This window comes from Rhipicephalus microplus, chromosome 1, assembly GCF_043290135.1.
Source record: "Rhipicephalus microplus isolate Deutch F79 chromosome 1, USDA_Rmic, whole genome shotgun sequence".
Lineage (NCBI taxonomy): Eukaryota > Metazoa > Arthropoda > Arachnida > Ixodida > Ixodidae > Rhipicephalus > Rhipicephalus microplus.
The window spans coordinates 286,693,645-286,714,954 of record NC_134700.1 but is presented as its reverse complement, the minus strand read 5'-3'; the positions used below and the strand labels follow the sequence as shown (position 1 = coordinate 286,714,954).

The following is a 21,310-nucleotide window of genomic DNA, read 5'->3' as shown; positions in this document are numbered from 1 at the left end:
TTTGCATATACCTTTCTGCTCTGTGTGGAGTGTTTGGATAAGCCACTAACAGACGGCGAACTGCTGAGTCGAAAAGAATGGCGCCTGACTTTAGGAATGAGTCAAACTGCACGGAAGTGCTCTTTAATGATGTAACCGAAGTTGGAGGATTCGTACAATCTAATTTAAATTTTTCCACAGACTGTATTACTCGTAACAGAGCTGGGACAAACTTACACAATCTTTTTACGTCTAATTTTATTTTTTCCCCACCGGCACATCTTTCGCACAGTTTCGTAACGGCAAGGTTTGATTTTTTTTTTAAATTGGAAAATGAAGAAAAAAAGAGGGGGGGGGGGCTCACAACTATTCGAAGAAATTTGCCCGACACCGCCAATCTCCAGCTTCTTGGGCAATGGGAGACCTTGTCATCCAGCCCCGCCCTACCGAGGGACAGGGGCCAGGAGCTGCTGGATACATGCGCGTCCCGCAACTATAGGGAATTGTTCCGTCTGGTGCCTGCGAGCACTAACAACAATGCTGGGCCCAATAATGTTGTTGATTCATAATTCACGTCGTTTTCATACTTCATTTTCTGACAGCAACAGCCGGTATAGACTGTTACAAACCATGGTGTTACGATCATTTCAGGGAGGGTTCGCTGGAATTGCTAGAGAAATCTCGCGGGCAAACGAGAGGAGGATGAGGAGGAAGATGTAAGGACAGGGAGGCTAGCCAGTTTTCAGACCGGCTGACTACTCTGTGCTGGGGAAGGGGGAAGGGGATTAAAAGATGACAGAAAAGAGACGTTGAAGGAGAGAAAAAAAAAGGACAACAGTACTATCCACGACGCTGCTTAAAGTCTGTCTCTAAGACCACTTGCCCGCAAGAAGCGCAACAACTCTCCTAATGCCTTGCGTGCCGAGGACAGCCTCGGCCAGTGTCCTATACAATTGGCGATTGTCTAAGCTATTTAAAATTTTCGACAGTTCTATTCTTGGCAGCTGATATTGAAATAACGCCAATGCTCTGAAGGTACAACTTAAGGAAGCAAGCTTTCGCTTAATTCACTAAGGCACTGTCACGGGATTACTGCACTGAGCGCACATCGTACGTATTCAGTCAGTGCACTGCACAGCACTGTCACTCGCAGTAACGGCCCTGCGTATACTCAGCCACTTACAGGCCGTAGGCCAAGTGGTTCTGGCCACTCGAAGAGCGTGTGCCTTCTGCCGCCCGCCGAAACCACCTGTAAAGTTCCAAGCTCGGCCTTGTGCAAACACCCCAACTCGTCGCTGTCGTCCTTATTTGCTCAGCACCGTTGCTTCGAAGTCCTATACGCTCCGCCTACTTTCGTGACAACGCTTGTGTAAGCACTTAGCCTTTGCTCGCACCAACGCTAAGCACACATAACCTTGCTGGGCGGGCTGAAAACAAAAGCCTACACAAATTAGTTTCGCCACTCGCTGCGAAGTCGATGGGACTTTCATTCAGGTTCGCTTTCTTAACCTTTGTTTCGTCATTTTTGTGTGTGTGCACGTGCATCTGGCGTTCAGAAAAACCAACGATAACTCTCCGCTGATGGCATGCCCAAACTAAAACAAATGCGCAGCTCCTCAGTGGACATGCATCGAGTACCACGTTTCTCCTCATACATAGTTGTACGCGTTTTTTTGTTTGTTTGTTTTTTGTGGCTGTCGGTTTTTACCAGCAGTTTCACTAGCAGCTCTGTCTACACTCTCAGGGGCACATTTGTGAGTCAATAGGCTGCTCCCACATTTCGGCGCGTGCTGGTCACCGCATAAGTTGTCAAAGCCGTGCATGTCTCGAAGGTGGTTCGTGTTTGGCCAGCTTGTAATGTTGCTCGCTTGTAAGCTTCTATATAATACGACACGGTTGGCGTGCCCTTGTGCGAACGTAGCGTAGTATCGGTGTCACAACTAGTCGACACGCTGTAGATAACTTCTCGCATCACATTGTTGCCATCTACGTCCCTCAATTCGCTTTCGCCGCGGGAGGATCATCACTTGAGGGACATGCAGTCGGTTATGTTTCTGCTGGCAGCTGCAGTGGCTTGCTTCATTCTCAACGAAGAGGTCTTCGCGCAAAAGATGATTCTCATGGAGAATTTCGATCCTGCACAGGTAAGTATACCACACACACGAACGCCTCCCGCGTTGCACTTGCAGCCAAATATGAAAGGAAACAACTATGCGTTTTTGCTCAACAGTGTCACCACGCTTCTTTCATGTGTAGACTTGTCACAAGAAACAGCTGTATTAGCGGAATAACTAGCAGGCAGGGTTGCAACATGACAAACATCAGTGGGGCATTAACAGGTTGGACGTTTGCGGAAATTCATATTTGAACACGGATGAAGTAGGTGAATGAAGAACGGATGAAGGGGATCGCTTGCAGAGTTACAACACTTAAAACTACATGGTTTTCTTTGGCCACGACATGACGCACATATACTTCAAGCGAGACTTGGGAATGCTGTATGCCTCGACTTTTGTTGGGTGCACGTTTCAAGGGAAGTTTTCGACGAGAAACACTAACACGGGTAGAAGAGAAAAAAAAACGCAACACTATACTTCAGCAACGAAGACGTTTCATTAATTTGGAGAGTTACACGTATACCTCTCAGCAACCAATGGAGTGCTGTTTTATTTTTTTTTTTGTCATTGGTCACAGCGATATTTCGTTATGCTTAGGTTTAAGCATAACTCAGTACATGCGCTTGTTTTTTTTTTTTTTTGTTAATGCGTGTATGGTTCACTAACGCATTTATTCTTGCCTGATCTCGCCATATGGACATTTTGCGAGTCAGCTTGTCGGCAGCGAAGTAAATATTCAAGAACACCATTCAGAGCTTATTCAGCCAATCAACTTAGTGGCAGTCATGCACACTCTGATATCGTCGACAATGTGATCTTCTTACAAACACTTCAATCTTTTTTTTTTTTTTTGCGGTCCCCCTTCTTACGTTTCTCCTGCCATCTAACATCGCTCTCGCCCCCACGCCACAGTATTGTAAATTCTAGGCCGATCTTTTTCGCGATAGCAACTATATCCTCCTCAGACCCGAATGAATTTGTGGCCACACGGGCGCAGGGAGGACATTTTTTTTGTAACTCACACACATACAGTATTGCACAATAAAACAATCCTGCCTTATGTGCACGCCACTGTGTGCATTATAGTGCACACTGGGTCTTAATGCGTGGAAAAGCAGTAAGACTCGCCTATAACAAATTTTTACATTGGCTCGCAAAAAGCACTCTCGTTTGCTGCGAAACTGTTTGTAGGAGTTTCGTGAAGATGCAATGCCTAGGAAGATGCTGCGCCAGAATTTTGTATACTGGGAACATTCTGAGTCACGGCATCTTGAAAGATATATGTCATTTACAAGCTCTGACAAGTAGCTTACTCAGGCAGTTTCTGGTTGAGGAGGCACCCTAGCTTTCAGCAGCTTTCGAGGTAGCCCAAGATCAAATTTGGCACCACAACCGTTTTTTCACAAGAGGTAATGGACAAGAACAGCCTCGTAGTCAGACAATTAGAGGTCTGAGAAGTAATTACAGGTGGCTGTCTCGAGAACAAGTTGTGCCTTTTCCTCTGTTAAACAAGCACCGGCGCTTAATGCCGAAAAGCTTAATACCAACCCAATAAGTCTTGGCAACTTGCACACACAAAAGCACATATTGAAACCGAGAGCCATTTATAACGCATATTTTAAGAAAATGGCTTGCGATAGCAATAATACTTGCCTCTAAGATTACATGACGTATGTCAATGATTTGTAAACCCTTCCTTTGTAAATTTAAGCAACCATTAAACACATAAATGCGTGATAATGCAGTAGTTTGGGACTTCGTTGGAAGTCCATTAGTAGAACGTCGAAGATGAGAATACCGCCATGTTTTAAAGCAGAATAGCATGGCTTCTACTGTAGTATATATGCTCAAATGCTCACTAGATTACACGACACGATCAAGAATGCGATTGCACCAAAAATACTGGCTCTAATAGTAGCGCGAATTCCTGAAACCCGCGAAAGAACAAATGTGCATTTTACAACGAAAGCTGTTATGAGGTCACAACTTAGGTCACACGCACTTGTCCGCCGCCACCGCCGGTGTCCCTAAACACATCGCACGAAATTAGAAAAACAAACTAGTACCGAAGACACAGTGGGGCTCGAAACCTGTGTCTGCTAGGTGCCAGCCCAGTATTCTACCACTGAGCTGCGCTGGGGCTTATGACGTGTTGGCAAACTTGCCTTAGGCAGGCTTGATGTCGGCAAAGCAATCACGTTAATACGATTTATAAAGTATTTTCAAACCGCTAGAGAACAACCAGTCGTCGCACAATGCGAATAGTCTATCTATCTATCTATCTATCTATCTATCTATCTATCTATCTATCTATCTATGGACCGGAGCTTTGTCAAGCCGCAGTACTGCGGCTTTTTTTCCGTCACCCCCCATATTTCTCTATGAGAAATAAAAGTTGATTGATTGATTGATTGATTGATCTATCTATCTATCTATCTATCTATTTATCTATCTATGTATCTATCTATCTATCTATCTATCTATGTATCTATCTATGTATCTATCTATGTATCTATCTATGTATCTATCTATCTATCTATCTATCTCTCTATCTATCTATCTATCTATCTCTCTATCTATCTATCTCTCTATCTATCTATCTATAATCTGTACCTGAGAACAATTGGCACAAAATTTCTTGCAAGTGTTCAGCGGATACCACACTTCTCAGAATAAAGACGAAAAATAGCATAGCGAATGCCGGCCTACTACCGAAAAGTTCATTATTAATGCCCTAGTGGGTACCAAGCAAGTGTGCTTGCAGTAGTTACCTAATGGGTGTTTTGAAAAGGCTCTGAAAGGCCGCTCTTTTAGCTTTCGCTGTGACTGTGCTGCGCCTTCCGCGCAGGCCTGGCGTTTTATTTTTATTTGTTTGTGCACGCGCTGTCTGAAGGGGATATTGACACTCTCGGTGGTTTCTTGCCGTTGCCGTGATGCTCTACATAAAGTTGAACTTGATAACATCGCCCCGCCCGTCGTTCTATCCGCGGGTCCCTCTTACGCACGCAAGAGGTTGTGACGAACGTGGCTAAAACAGATATGAAACAAGCTGATATAAGTGAGTCGCACAGAAGCTGATAACATCACCCTGCGTGCGAAGCCTGCCGTCGATTGCTACTGAAGCAGAGAGGCAACGCCCCGCCCGTCTTGAAAGAGTATATAAAAAAAAACGCTGGAGGAGAAGATGTGTGGGGGGAGGGGGGTCGCTCAAGCAACAATTGTAATTTAGACCATGAGGGGGCAGTCGTGATGGCTGGCGCACGTACTATTTCGGCAAGCATCAGCCGATGGCTCGAATACCCGTTTATGTGCCCTGGTTTCAACGCTAAGAGACTCAACCGCATGCAGCTATTTGTCAAGCGGCCGATCCCCCCCCCCCCAAAAAAAAAAAAGTTAGCTGCCCGCCTTACTTCGTACAACATTATAATTTGTTGCTGCTGCATTTATTGCTTTGCTCTTGCGGTAAAACAGTTTTTTTTTTTTTTAGGAATATAAAAGTGGGCTTGTCGGTGCCGATACAGCAATTTACGACAGGACTACGCCTTCGTGTTTTTTTTTTTTTTTCTAACATATACTCTACAAACGATAGCAATCGCAGTGGGCTTCGAGAGAGTCGTGACAACTGCATTACGACAAAACATGACTTTAAAGATAGTTGATGTCGGGAGAAGTCAACCGAACTAAGTTGACGCAAACGCGCGTACAGCTGTCGGCACGGTTAACAGAAGCGGTCCGACGCGTGGCATCTCGCCGCTTCAACAAAAGTCGGCGCCACCGATCGTTGGACGCGGTATATCTGTTGCAACTAACGATAGATGGAGAGCGCGTCGGTTTCGCCACTAAATTTCTGTTTCACCTCTGCCTCGCCGCCGGGTCGAATACGCTCACTTGGCTGGTCCGTTATCGCCACGTTTCTGTCGTGGTTATTCACTTTCTTATTGAATTTCTTGCAATATGCTCATGCCGGCAATGAGCTATTGCGTGCTATATTTCTCGCTCATTTCGAGTTTGAATTTGCAGCTTCCGCTGGAAAGCGATTCTCATTGTTTTTGAGTGGAAGCTGCGATGAGCATGCGGCCACGGATGTAATGGGCACGCGCGAGAGCGTAGCCACGTCGCTAAAGTGGCGAAACCGGAGCAGCCACAAGTGAGCGTATTCGACCCGGTGGTCAGGCAGACGCAAAATAGAAATTTACTTGGATGGATGGATGGATGCTATGAGCGTCCCCTTTATAACGGGGTGGTGACAAGTATGCCACCAGGCTCGACAAAAAAAAAAAAAACTTTTTTTCCCTTTTTTTTATGTTGGCCTAATGCCTCTACTTCGATAAATTCTATCTTAATGGAAAAAAGGTAAATTTTCAGCTTAAGTTCTCTGCCATTTACGGCACACTGTCCATATTTTATTTTTCCAATATTTATTTTTGTCCTTTCTCTCTAATTTTCTGCCACCAATACTCTAACCGTCTCTTACTTATTTCAATCGCGGGTGATGTGCGCTCCATCTATCGTGCGTTGCAACGAACATACCACGTCCAACGCTTGGTGGCGCTGACGTCAGTCGAAGCGAGGCCACTTGTCAGACTGTCCGTGTTAACAGTGCTGACGGCTGTACTGCCCATCGTGCTGTAGCGTACTAGAATTATTGTGTACTAGAATTATCGTGCTGTAGCGTATTAGAATTATATGGGCAACAACGGCGCCTGTTGTCCGCGGCGTTGTTTCCAATTTAAATACCTAATTAGGCAGTTAAGCCTAATACCAGAAATAGTGTGACTTGCTACATGCATTTGGTCGCGTCTTCATACAGTGCGTCGACGCACAGTCGCTATTTTTTTTTTAAGGCGATCGACGCATGTTTAAAATCTGTACTTAATTGGGTCACTCTGTGTATAAAGAGTACGTACAGAGCTCGTAAAAAGTTACCAGACTATATTCCAAGGTATTCGTATGGGAGCGTGGCCTAGTAACTTTTGACCCCCCCCCCCCCCCTCTCCTGTACGTACTAAATTTGAAAAATGTTGGTTGATTCCTCCTTTACGAGAATAGCTCATAAGACGAGAGCGCTGTCTCCATAAAAGTGTACTTTGTGTGGCTTACATAAATAGTGTTAGTACAGCAGGCAGTAGCGCAGCAGGTGGGATGCTGCGCTACGCAATACGGATTTAAGGACGCAGCTATGGGCAGCCCAATGGAATCACGACCTGGCGTACAGGTTGGCCCCATCTGTCCTGACGTGGGAGCGGCCCACTATACGTGCTAGTTCACGCCCCTACGGACCCAAATAAGGTGTTTCTGTACCACACCACACAACAGGCACGTATTGGCAAAAAGGAGCCAAGGGCTCCCCTCTGAAATTTGTCCAGGCGGCCATATTACCGGGGAACTTTTTTTTCCTTTTTACCACGGAAAGACTTGCTTTCAAACAATTATTCGTCTCCCCCCCCCCAAAAAAAAATATACTGGTTTTTGTATGCAGTACAGTGTGTACAGGTATTGCGCCAACATAAGACAGCCTTCGACGTGGATTGACCCCCGTTGATTGACACACTGTCACACTTCCACCGAGCATCCTGGTCCGTGTTCATGACGTTTTTGGCAGCCCTGTTTGATTTCCCGTTCCATTCCGCTACGTTTGATTCTGACGCATATCCACATGCGCTTTCATGACGTCACCTCCGTGACGGAAATGACGAGTCGATTTTCGAACTGGTTTTAAAAGCGTCAAAAAATTTAGGGGAGAAGTCGCTTCTGTGCGCTATTCCCCAATGGCAGTCGTGTAGATAAGCACCATTAGCTGTGGTTGACTCTATGTTGTGTTTCCGCTTGCAAAGGTGGAGGGCGTTTGGTACACTGTCGGAAGGACCGGCGCTCTCTACAACGACTCGGCGTCCTGCACCAAGTACGAAGTAAAACACGAGAACGGCAGGATTTATGAGGTGGAGCTCAACTACAAGGACAAGTCGTGAGTATACCATTACCGTTCTCGAAATGTTAGTTATGACAAGGGTACAAAAATATCCGGGCATTTATAGTTTTGTAGCAGCGCACACAAGTCTTGCATCGCGAGACAGGCACATGGTTAGACGCTGTTAGCGCGAAAGCAAGCACACTTTCAAAAGTCAAAGCACATGAACAGCTTCAACTATCTTACATGATAAAATCTATCTATCTATCTATCTATCTATCTATCTATCTATCTATCTATCTGATTAGAGGCAACGTCTAGAAATAAAATAAATCTTGCGAATAGTGGATCCTGTGCTAACCCATGCTGCCGTCCACTTATGCGCGAACGTATAACAAGCCCTAATAAATGCCGCAACAAGAAATAATGAAAGAAAATGACAAGATTGTTTGTGGCTGTGCTAAGCGTATTGAGGTTAAAGCTCTGGTCGGGCTCGCGTGTTTTTTTTTGTTTTTTTTAACAGCCAATCTGTGTTGCAAATCGTTCTAGGTCTGACGAACAACAACAAAAAAGACAAGAAAAAACCTCTGTCGGGTATGCGCCGCGGGAATCGGGAAGCTTCACTATACCGAATAAAAACGAAATAAAATTTATCCGCGGGGAGGAACTTCTATTGGTCTTCTAGAAAGTCGTCATCGTGAGCGCAAAACTCGCCCTGCACGCGTTCTCTTCGCCCTCTTCTTGTGCTAATTTTATCCTTCGGAGGGATTACATTAGGTTATAGCCACAGGGAAGCTTTCTCTGCTGTGTGCGAGTACATAAGGGCAACAAAGAGATTACCCTGTTAGCCTATTGTTATTATCTACGGCTACGAGACTACCTGAATGCCTGACTGAACACACTTGATGATCCTGCCGCCCGGTTTTTGGCCGATCCCCCTTTGTGGGCGAGTGCCAGCAAAGCTGAAGGTTCATTATCATCATCATCATCATCATTGTGCTGCTTGGCTCTCGGAACGAGTGGGACAATTTGCCCGGCGTGGGATGCAATAACTCGAATGGGCCAGAGAACGAGTACGAATAGAGGGGAAGAAAAGGAGAGAGAAATACATAGAGAAAGAAAGCAGACTGAAATAGGGGAAATCAATACGTACAAATGTAGAAAGACAGGAAGAAATGGACAGAGATTATGAAATAGGAAAAAAACAGACAGAAAAAGGGTGGAAAACCACAGGGAAAGAGAAAATTGTAAGGGAGGAGAAGAATGAGAGTGATAGAAATAGAGAGAGCGAAAGAAAACTAGATAGAGGAAGCAAGAAATAAAGAGAGAGGGGGAGGGAGGGGAAACGAAAAACACAGAGAGAGAAGGAGGGGGAAAACAGGCAGTGAAAGACTGAAAGAAGCAGAAAGAGCATGATAAAAATCGATAGCGAAAACAGAGAGAAATTGAAAAAAAAAGGAAAAAGTATAAGTAAAAGCAAGATTCGAGTGGCCGACCAACTCAACTCTTCCTTGAGTCTTGCCACAGCGAGTGCGCGCTCTCTCAACTTTTTTTTACGACGATAGTCTTTCTTGGGGACCTCCGACGGAAAAATTTTGGCCTGTCTGTCTGTACATTTGTCTGTTTGTCCGCCCTAACAATATCTCAAACAGTACCAAACGGACAACCCCATCCGCAGCGCCCACCAATATTGCTCAAGGTTTAGCGTTCATATTTGTGCGATTGTCAATTAAAAAAGCAAATATTGCGCATATATGAGGCGCCATAACAACATGTCTGTGTTTTGTTTGCCTGCCTTTATACTAGAAGAGGCACACACAGGTAACTCTAAGGACTGTAGCGTTTAACGCGCTGCACTGACAGTGCAACGCGATGCTCAAGAAGGTGTTTCCAACGCTTTGCTACGACGGCACGGTGGTGGCACCTGCCCGTCGCTTTGCATTCTATACCTTATTACCTCCGTGACTGGCGCGCATCTTTCTCCGTGGTTGCGCACGCCTTCGTTTTCGAAGATAACTGCAAGATGGCGCTTGTGCCTAACGCGCCTCGATGCGCTTGTTCGGTTCCGTTACACGCCCGAGGCACTTTAATGCAGCGCCTCCAGAATACCATTCACCGATTTTTTTTTTTTTGCACAGAACATCAAATAAACGTTTTGTTCGCTCTCTCCAGATGCAAGACTATCGTCTTTCGACGACATTTGTAGTGTAACATGTAGATTTGTAGTGTAACATTGTAGTGTAACATGTAGATGGGCCAATTTTTTTTTCTGTTTGTCATAGTTGGTCACTAAGCCGATATGTGACTATAGACTGTTCGAAACAAATTAACTACGTGTCAACATTCATACGTTTGTGTTGTTTGCAGGAATGCGGTAGTGAAGAATGCATTTCGCGTGGTGGAAGATTCCGACCATCCGGCCCAGTTCTTTTTCGCGGATAAAGGTGAGCGTGCGGTTGTTGGTGGTTTTCAGTTGTGGATGTTTCGGGCACACCACCACGTGGACCTGTGGAAGTGTCGAGGAACCCCGTGCAGTAATAAAAAATGTCATGAGGGACACGACATTCAGCGTAAAATAGGTGCCCTCAATTTCTTCCTGGCACTGAATGTTGCTACGCCAGTTCGGTCTCAGCAGCGTCTCTCTCATTTGTTCACTGTACATCCACAATCACATTCAAAATATTTCTAGCAATGCTTGCTCTTCAATAACTGAAGTCTAAAATTTTGCTCTAGAGCTTGCATCGCAAAAGGGGGGCCAACAAAATAACAATCTTTTGAAAGAGGTAAACTTAGTTTGGGTCTGCCGCATTGCAAAACGTTATGCAGGGAAGCATATCAGAACTGTCAGGGGACGTAGTGTGCGACATAATGCGCCTCCAAAACATGAGTTCTGTTGTTGTTGTTGTTGTTGTTGTTGTTGTTGTTGTTGTTGTTGTTGTTGTTGTTGTTGTTGTTGTTCAGGCCGGGTTTTGTGGAAGACCCCGAAAATGGCTTTACGGACCCCTGAGGTCCGTGGACTCCGCTTGAGGACCACTGTTCGAAATGCCGCCGTATGTGAGACACTATCCTCAGTGCCGAATAACTAAAAAATGCATTTACATTCGTTTCAGACGGCCAGAAAGTTGCAGTGCGGTTTTTGGGGTCCGACTACAAGAACTGGAATGTCTGCTTCGGCTACGTCTTCGGAAACAGTAAGGCGCTGAAGCTAGCTCATTATAGATAAAGCAATAATTGACATATATACATGGAACATTACGGCGACATCTAAAATATGTTTGGAGTGTCCATATCATTGATGTCGCGATAAAGAAAAGAAGGCTGCGAATGAAGCTCAGTCTCGCAGTGGAAAACACATTGAGCAGTGCTAAGAGCTATTTCGTTTACTTAGTGACGGCGGGAGATTTCTATTCTGAATCGTACAGTTCGGATATCAGTCACAAAAGCGGAGAAAGGCACTGAAGTTCATAAAAAATCATAGGCGTGCGCTTGGGTAGCGGAGGCGAGGGGGGTGGGTGGGGGGATGGGTGTGTCTTCGAGTCATCTAAATCGGGCGCGTAACCAGAAATTTTTTTTCGGAAGGGAAGGGCTTGAAATGGCCATTTTTCGCTCTCTTTGCCATGGCGGAAAAATTTTGGGCACTTGCCCGGTGTGCCACCCCTTGGCTACGCTCCTGATATAAAACAAATACACGCCCCCCCCCCCCCCCACCCCGTGCTCGATATCATATGTGGGGTGTAACGTCCCAAAACCACCATATGGTCATAAGAGACGCCGTAGTGAAGGGCTCAGAAACTTCGACCATCTGGATTTCTTTAACGTAAACTCAAATCTGAGCACACGGGCCTACAGAATTTTCGCCTCCATCGAAAGTTCAGCCGCCGCAGCTGGGATTCAATCTCGCGATCTGCAGGTCAGCACCCGAGTTCCATAGGCACCAGACCACCGCGGCAGGGCAACCCCCCGTGCTCACGCATATGATTTTAGTGCTATACAAGATATACTTGGAGGCAGCTTAGAATAATTTGAGAGAAACATTCGATGTCAATGAACGCCAAGAACAAGTTTTCTCGTAGAACGTAACTGCATGTGGCCCAAATACCTCGTTAAACAAGAGAGGTGCGATATACACTAACCAAAATGGCGTCGGGCAATGACATCGCGAATGGCAGATTTTCCGCAATTTTATTCTAAATTTAGAAAAGTTACTGCCACTATTTATTGAATAACATTATTTTCTGGCTGAAAACAAACGAGTAATAGTAGTGATTTTTTTCTGCCTCATGATTTCCAGCCTCACTGTAGTATTGCAAGCTATAATAAAAGTGTTTCTCTCTCTTTCTCCCTCTCCCCTACCCCTTCTAGTACCTGTGTACGGCATCGGTTCTAGAACGCCTGTGCTGGATCCCAAGTACATGGAGGAGGCCATGGCCGTAATGAAGAAAAATGATATCACCACTGTCGAAAAATGCACACCATTCTAGAATACGTACGCGAACAAAAGCATTAAAAGTGGGACGTACCGGGCACTCCGACGTAATAAATGCTGGTAATGTGGCAACTATCTCAAGAGACGTCCAAGTTTATAAGTCGTCAATCAATCAATCAATCGATGAACCGATCAGTAAATGTTTAGCATTAATTCATTTACTAAAACGAACGGTGAACTTAATTGTCGGCTAGTTGGTTGAAATGGACGCTTGGACAAGAACTGAAAGCTGCACGTTTGCCGTTTTACGAGCTTCGTGTGGAAAAAATACTGCGCAAACACTTGGATATACAGAGTGGTGTACAATCTATAAAAACCTATACCTAAAAATAAAGTGTAAGGTTGAACGTGGTACAATGCGCGTTACGAGTAAAATGCAAGTAAAAGCAACCTTACAGCCGGACATAGAAACTTGTGCCTTGTTTAAAACAGGATGCAGCATACCTCGCAGACCTGTTTAACCGTCGACGTTTTAAATGTAGACGAATAAACACTTTTTTAGAAACATATGTTCTTGAGCAGTTGTAGACACGCGCGCAAACACACACATACACATACACACACACACACACGCACACACACACACACACAAACATACGTACACGCGTTCGTGTGAAGATGTTTGTTGCAGTTCTTGGAACAAGGTCAAATTACAATGAAAATGCGAAAATATTGCTGCATTGCTGGAAAACACAGTAAATTTCGTAATACAGTAAAGTTGTTTTCAACAATGCGTTGTAACAATGCCATCGGTATCCCGCTATCTATGACAGCCGCCACACGAATTCGGGTGTGGTCGGAGGACTGCGCACCTGTCGATGGCCACCTCTGTCGTTCGCTTGCCGCTGATTGTTCCGCAAGAGGCGATCACTTCGAGCACGTTCGCGCCCCTTGCCGAATACCACGTGACTGCCGTCCGTGAAGGCAGCCCTGAAATGAAAGAGTGCCGAGAAAAAAAAAATCGCGACGAATATTTTTAGCCATATTTATCGTAGTGTACGAAGCATATTACAGAGTGAAGTAGTGGCATATTAGAGCACAATTATTACTCCATCGCGTTGACAAAAGAGTGGAAAATCGACGCTATAGCCAATGTAAACCAATCCAACAGACAGCCAACACTAGCCATGTGAGGCTCCACATAACATCCTATATACTCGTACACTTTTTTTCAAAATTCACGTTTAATGTACATTTAGTCTCGGTTACACTACTATTGGACACTTTGTACGTCATAAATTGATTTTGACTCCAAATTTGAGCTGGAGAAGTATTATTTTTTTATTTAATGTTGATACAAAAGCTTATCTTAATACAAGAGGTGAATCCACAAAGCTTCTCTTCTGTAAGCGCGTTTTCCCATAGCCCAGCTGGCTTCCCTGTTTTTGCTGATATGATCTCACGAATTTTTTTTATCTTGAGTCATTTTTGTGAATACGGACCCTGATTCTTACACGCTGTGGGTCGAGGTACTGCATAGAAAACGGGTAAAGGCGTTAACAACATGACAACAGGCTAGAGATGGCCTTTGCGCTTCCCGTCTGTGATTCCGTTCGCTCAGTGTCTCTTTTCCTATAGACGTGTACTTCTAATCGGCCCGGCCCAAATCAGCTCTCGATAGAATAGAGAACAAAACACTCTCTTTAGGAACGTATATAACAGTACATAAATAAAAATAAAATCGGCAGATCCCTAGCTCGTACCTGGCAATCGCCGTTATGCGAAGCACGCGGAGGGAAGGTGACCACGTTGCATTTTTTTTTATTGAGCGACTCGTCATGAAATGACGCCAAATATATGATGCACAAATGTTGCACGCACAGACATATGTTGAAGGGTTGCAGGTGTTTTTATAACCAATTGTTCGCACTTGCGCAAAAAAAAAAAAAACGGGATGTGTGGTGCAGCCGTGTAGCCTCTAACTGTATATGTTTCCTTTAGGTAAAGGTAGGTCCCGTATACTCACGCCCATAGATATGGTGGCTAGAAAGAGCCACCATACCATACAGTTTCTCTGTGCTCACGCCCGACAGAGAGGGTCAATGACGTGTCTGGATTTCGATACATACACATGACTACCTCCAGTCGAGATTATCTATATTGCAGTGAAATTTGCAAAGAATTTAAGACTTACAAATAAATACGAGTAGCAACTCCGACACACTTCAAGCAGTTCTATCCGAAGATGTTATCGCAATGAACTCACCGTGTGGGCGAGCAAAACGCTTAACTGCCTTGCCGAACTACAGTCTGCTGCCGAACTAGAGTGTATTACAAGTGTTGAGTGACGTGACCGCCATAGAGTAACATATTAAACGTAAACTATGTTTTTCTATGTGACCGCGCCTCGCCACCCGATCCCTTCTGCGTCGCCCGCAGTGGTGACGCTGCAGTCGAATAGTACTGAAATAGCCGCGTGCAGGAACTGCTATGCGTGTTGGCTCCTCCGTCGCGCTTTCTTGGTGCATATTTCTTCGTACCTGCCCATCATTCATGTCTAGCACATGATGCCATAGCCCTTGAAGTATGAAACGCCAATCTCCTGAATTTGAGCTCAATAAAAGCCCTTGTGAGAGATCGAAAATAAGTAACTGAATTCTTCTTTCTTAACTCGTTCCTCGTTGGTTAGGCGTCTACAATATTCAGAATAACTGAACCGATTTATTGGAAGTTAGCTGTGCTCATAAAACTGTGAGATTAAAAAAAAACAAATACCGTGTCAAACGCACGCAGAACTAGGAAGCCATTAAGCAACGTTTTTTTTTGTGTGTGTGTGCGTGTGTGTGTTTACTGTGTACATATGTACATATACAAGTTAAGTTTCTTAAAACAAGATGCACCAGTTCCTGCCTGCACATTTGCCACTTAATAATAGAACTACGCTTATAATACAAAACATCGTCATAAATTTGCTGGCTTCCAATGGCGTTACGCCAATAGAATATTTGGGAAAGCAGCACAATTTAAGCTGTCGATACAAAATGAGAATTGGTTACAATAAATTTACGTTGATTAATAGACGGGCCGTATATACAATTGGCTCTGTTTAATGTTTGTGTATTGTTTTTAACATGTTTAATATGTAATAAGCCTTTCAGAAAGCAATAAGTATTATCTTCCGCAAAACTGGCATGATAAAAATGAGTCGTCAGCGACATAAATGTTGTGACAACTTTACTTATAATCGGGTTTCTCGTGAAACAACCGAGCGCATGTAGGCTCATGTGAGGAACACTGCGCTCTGGATATCGTAGAGACTTCCGGCAAAACAAGTACATGATTTAATCTCGGTTTTCATACTTCTCCTCCCATTGTAGTTCACCAAGAGCCACTTATGATGTAACGCTGCTCAAAGCTCTGCTTGAGTGAGAAGCTAGGCGGATCCGTGCAAATTCTGATTTGCATTTGTGTGTGTGTGTGTGTGTGTGTGTGTGTGTGTGTGTGTGTGTGTGTGTGTGTGTGTGTGTGTGTGTGTGTGTGTGTGTGGGTGGGCAGGTTTTTGAAACAGTGAATGTATTGACGCAATTTCAGCGTGCCTGCATATTCACTCATGGACCATGGAGCGTAGCAGGCGTGCGTACACTGATAAAGGCTCAGAAACGCATAAAACGTGTTAAAAACGAGCAATTACACGCTTTCGCAGGCTACGTAGCACGCGTGCGCTACCAATGCAGACGCTCCTGAGATCTTCAGTACCACCAACGTTACTAGATGAGTACCACGGCGGAAGGAAAGGTTTACTTGTTTTATTTGGGGACCTCAAGTACCATGAGACTACAGCGCCGCCGCTACCCTCAATCGCTGGAGAATTAGTCAAAATACGGCGCGTTTCTCTGTAATGACAAAAATAAATAGCTTACTACGTACTTTTTAGTAAGGAATTAACCATTTTAACGTGAAGCTAGACGCGTCTTTGAGGTGTATAAATCCTAGTCAAGTTTGAAGCTCACGCATTCAGCAGCTCACTAGCGCCAGATTTTCCTCTAGGTATGATTGTGAGAAACTCTATGATTCCACCCATAGCCTCCTGTTCCACCGCCCTTTTCTAGTACACTGTAGCCGAACTAGCCAAATGCAAAGTTTACCATGCCTTGAATATCCGTCATCTTTTGAAAAGCATAACTTTTTTGTTTTTTAAGAATTCTTGGGAGCATAGAGTTTTCTACTATTAAACAAACTTTTTTTTATTTAGCGGTTTGACGAATCCAATCCAAGTCGATGTTGTAGCGCTAGGGTTCAAACAGAAGTCGCAAATGCAAGAATTAGTTTACGCTGCATTGCAGTGGAGCTGCGGTAATCAAAGTGAGAAAAGCGTGAAGAATATGTAAGCAGAGTGCGAGCTTTTCAGCGTACGAACCATGAAAGTCCTGAAAACGTATGGTAGGAAATTCAAAACAAGCGTCCTCGAGGTTTCCAACACCAAGCGCGATTGGAGCCCTGAGGTGGTAGTCCTTCAAACACCACCGAGGAATCGATCAGACATTCTTTTCGAAAGCCTGTGGTAAGTCCGCTGATCTCACAAACTAGTCAATTCCGATAGACCCTTGTTTGATTGTTTGATCTCGTTTTTTTTTCGTATCCATTAGCAACCCTTCTGCGCAGGTGAAGCGCGCTCCAAGAGGAAAGGTGAGTGTTCAAATTTCCTAATTATCACGCTGACGCTTGCATACGACCGCATAATAGCCTTTGACGAAATGACGCTGTCAGTTCCTTCGACAAAACGTATACATAGTGTGCACGTGCGTCACGCAGCGGCCCTTCGTCACTTCCGAAATGCGCCAACGACATGCCCGGGTACCTACCGACTCCGTCGCCTATACGGCTGCCGTGTTGTCTCCTCGTGCTTGCGCCCGTTTAGCTTTGCCTCGCGATGCAAGTTTGAGGGCTGCTAGCGAGGCAAGTTGATTTAGTAGTCCCCGAAGAGGGAGCAGAGCTTCGGGGTGTTTCTTTGCCGAAAGTTATTACCTGAAATTGAGAACGCACATTGCGATTTTCCGAAAAGTACCGGCGTGTTGGGTTGGCGCGGATTAACAACAGCAGCAACAACAACAAAAACTACTTGAAGAAACTCTGTGATTGTTTGCGTCTTCAGGTGCAACTTCATTCCGGGCAAGTGCCATGGCCAAGCACTTACCTGCAAACAGAGATAGCTTACCAATATACTGTACATGCAAACTTGTCCGCGACCTCTGCGTGCACAATCAGCGTGTCAGGGAGGTGGTTAAAATTGTGATGGCGATCGCGTAAGTTCAGGTATTGCATTGAAAGAAACTGTGAAAATGGACGCGGAACAATATTACTTCGCTTTGAAGTATATAGCCGATGGGTTCGAGTGGAGGGGAATCAGGATTTTGAAAAAATGGTCAATTAATTTCGTAACACGGTCTCGATAATTTTTAGGGACTCCACTGTACATTAGCGTAAAAAAAATACAAGGTGAAAAAAATGTCAAACATACGCGAAAAAAAAAAAGTGATGACCAGCGTTAACGCGGCAGGCACCACGCGAAGTCTCTATCGGCCTCGCATAATATTTTACTCGGCTGTTTCCACAAATTTCAATCAAAGAGGCTCAACGTCAGCACTGTTTAAAATACCTGTAGGGGGGGGGGCACTGCTTCTTTGGTGGCATGGGCGGCAGCAGATAGTAATATTATATCTCTTGTGTACTTACCTAGCTCTGCACGACTCGTTTTCGATGGGAGCTGCTGCGCTTCGCTCATCCACTCTTAAAATTGCGGCTCGAGAGACTTTGGGCTTTCACTTGTTCTTGCGCCATGCAATTTGTAGTGCTTGTAGTGAAAGCGGGATACTGGACCCTCGTAGGTCGTGGCGGGCAGCCGGTGGCTGGTATACATGTCGCACATCTTTATTTTCTGGTCTTGTATCGAGTGAACAAACAAGGACTTCCTGATCCGATAAGCTCGTTAAATTACGACAACAAAAAACCACAATGCTTTCCTTTCAACATCGTACACGGCAACAGATAACGAGCCCCCCACAAACCCCGCTGCAGCACGCGAACTGCTGTAGGTGCCCAGGGAGCTACCCAGGAATGGCGGGAGAGGGCGACAACGGCGGAAGTGACATCACATGAACACTATGTATTGCGGTGCTAGATGGTGGTTTGTATGTTTAGTGCATGACAGCACCCGACTTGCCATGACTACCTGTATCTTGCTTAGAAATAATTAGCACTGGTTTACTGTCTCATGAAATTCGTCACTCATAGGGTGCTGTTAGTCATCATAGTAGCGTGCCAAGGATTTCAGATACGGGCATGTTTATCGGAATAGTGATCTTTTTGGTCTTTGAGGCTATACAAATAGATCAACAGATCTAAGAGTCGAGGAAGTGGTTATCATTGGCGTGCCTGCCGTGTCCACAGTTTTCAAAACACTAACTGCCTATTTTCAGTGCACACTAGTGATCACTTCTGATTTCACATTGCAGGTGAAGTATGGTAATGTAACCAACCTGTTCAACGTCAGCTCTGTGCAACTAGATAATGGGCGTCAAAAAAAGTCTGGATCTGGACTCTCTGAAAACCGAGGCTGCCGAAAGCGACCACGAAAAAATGCCAACACCCTCAGGAAACCAGTAAGAAGCTTGCAGATGACTGTATGTAATGACAGGGTGGTTTGTCACGTCAGTGTGTGTGTGGCTAACGGAATGAACAAGAGAAGACGCACGAGTGAGTCTCAAGCAACATTTATAATAGAAAGAAACTAGGGACGATTTGAGAAAACAAGCACATAGATAAACACACTTAAACGAAGTTGAAGTCTGAGCAGCTGATTGCTCAATCTATATTGAAAGACGAGGTCTCGCGCCTTGTTGACAACGTAGTATTCAGGAGGCCGCAGTACATGTGCTGTGACAACTCTTGTTGAAGGCGAGCCCAGGCGCGCAGGTAGCACTCATCCCACGTGCGGTCTCGGCGCCAGGACACGGCCTCGCATATGAACTCGACCTTATGCCCTCCCAGGTGGCAACAGCGAAAAAAACCCGATTATTCCTCTTTCACACACTGACACAGCAGGAGCCATGCCCAGTACCAGTAGCTATGATCCCTGGCCTCGCCAGGATCACGCAATGGGTGCTCCTGGTCCGGTGTGTCCTAGCTTCAGCCACCACCGTCTGGACTGCCAGGCATACGTCAGGCCCTCGCTGAAAACTGCCAAGACAATTTTTAAGGACAGCGCCCTGGTCCAGAGTGTCATTAGGCTAGCTTCGACTTAGCCCTCTGCACATTTTATAGGAGTGTCTTTTGTTTGTCTTCATCTCTCCTTTTTCTTGTTTCCTTCTCGTGCCACCGCCATGCGTGCCACCTGCCCCTGGCTCGCCTTCATGTCGCCGTCATCTTCATTGCCACACATTCGCACAAAAATCTCAAAATTCCTTCAAAAGTTCAAGAACACGCGAATTCCACTCATAAATTTGGTCCATTCGCTACACTGTATAATGCCATATATTGCAGAGTTTCATCTGGTTTATTCATGGAGAAGCGCTGGTCAAGGCCGATACCAATGGTCGGTACACGAGACACATGCAGCTTATGCCAGGACATAGCAGTGCACTTTCAGCAACTGTGTGCCGATCCCCTGTATTATCCAAGGACCATTATGTTCTTTCCAGACTTGTGCCAGTGGTTCTTGCGATGCTGATACTACGAAAGTTGCTCTCATAGCACCTTATGTTGCTTGGCTGACTGAGAGATGTTGCTTAAACATTTGAGAGATGAACATTTTTGTATTGTATTCATTTGAACGTTGAGTCAGGAGTTGATAAGCTGTGTAGCAAAAGTAACAACCTCCAGTGATGATGGTTTTGTATCTGGACTTGAAGTAAGAATAGAATGATTTGTTAATGATTCAGGAGTCTCGTAGCTTAAGTACCATCTCGCATCTGTCGAAGACATTTATGTGAATGCCTGAACGAGAGAAGGCATGATCACGTTGAAGAACCAGCTCTATATTTCGGTCAACAATAATAATAATTTCTGTAATTTAACATGTAAAACCATGATATGAATATGAGGTGTGGCTTATTGGAGAGCTCCAGAAATTTCCACCGTGTGGGGTTTTTAATGTGGCTTTCAATCTAAGTACACAGTCTTCTAGCTTTTCATCTTCATCAAAATGCGACCGTTGTGAGTGGGACTGAACCTAAATCTTTTAAGTCAGCAGCCAAGCATCATTACCGCTGTATCACTGCGGCGACTGGGGCACTAAAGTGCAAAACGATTTTTCACGTATTAGTAAAAAACAATCTGACAATCCTGAAAACACCACTCTTAGTAAACGAGAAAAAGAAAATGCGGGCGGCAATGCCACCTTGAGTGTCCCTCACCAAACACCGTGATGCAAGAAATTTTGAAGGCATCTTCTGGCTCCTATGCAGCTTCCAATCGATAAAAATGAAGTACATTCTAATCTGTGGGTGTCATAGACTTAGCATGCGAAGTCTCAGAAAATCTCACTGAGGCAACGTGGCGGAAAAACTGAAAATACATTTTCAAATTTCTTAAGTCACGCGCAGCAATTTTGGTGCAAAATTTTAAAATGAAACTTCCAACTAATTTTCTCTGCTAATTAATGAACTTATGGTCGTGAAACCTATGGCATTAGAGTTTTCAAAGTGCAGTTTTTTTGTCAATCTAAACCAAGTCATTGTTGTTCTTTAGTCCCTTTAAGGGGGCATGGATAGCACAGACAGATGTGCAGCTACTACTGTCCATTGCTCTGTTATTTTTAAAGCAAACTTCACAAAATTTTGCGAGTTGCTTAAAATGTGCATTTCACTATATGTTGTGTGAATT

The 21,310-nt window shown here is 44.7% G+C and overlaps 2 protein-coding genes across 2 annotated transcripts in view; both read left to right on the top strand.

Moving 5' to 3' along the window:
- The first annotated feature begins 1,881 nt into the window (after nt 1–1,881).
- Nucleotides 1,882–12,571, top strand: LOC142770141 (uncharacterized). Its single transcript, XM_075872672.1, has 5 exons — nt 1,882–2,123; nt 7,931–8,061; nt 10,372–10,448; nt 11,115–11,195; nt 12,367–12,571. The coding sequence occupies exons 1-5, from the start codon at nt 2,016–2,018 to the stop codon at nt 12,483–12,485; spliced, it is 516 nt and encodes a 171-aa protein (XP_075728787.1). The 5' UTR covers nt 1,882–2,015; the 3' UTR covers nt 12,486–12,571.
- Nucleotides 12,572–16,706: 4,135 nt separating this feature from the next.
- LOC119159360 (uncharacterized) overlaps nt 16,707–21,310 on the top strand; it is a 32,448-nt gene continuing 27,844 nt past the window's right edge. Inside the window, exons 1-3 of the mRNA XM_037412092.2 lie at nt 16,707–16,991; nt 17,077–17,116; nt 18,943–19,089. Of these exons, the coding sequence (XP_037267989.2) occupies nt 16,849–16,991; nt 17,077–17,116; nt 18,943–19,089 (330 nt within the window). The 5' untranslated portion in view covers nt 16,707–16,848. The remainder of the gene's footprint in view (nt 16,992–17,076; nt 17,117–18,942; nt 19,090–21,310) is intronic.

What these genes read in the sequence shown, in the direction of transcription:
- LOC142770141 (XM_075872672.1), top strand. Translation starts at nt 2,016, where the DNA reads ATGCAGTCGGTTATGTTTCTGCTGGCAGCTGCAGTGGCTTGCTTCATT. An exon ending in AGAATTTCGATCCTGCACAG is followed by an intron (nt 2,124 to 7,930) that starts GTAAGTATACCA and finishes CCGCTTGCAAAG; the next exon opens with GTGGAGGGCGTTTGGTACAC. An exon ending in GTTCTTTTTCGCGGATAAAG is followed by an intron (nt 10,449 to 11,114) that starts GTGAGCGTGCGG and finishes CATTCGTTTCAG; the next exon opens with ACGGCCAGAAAGTTGCAGTG.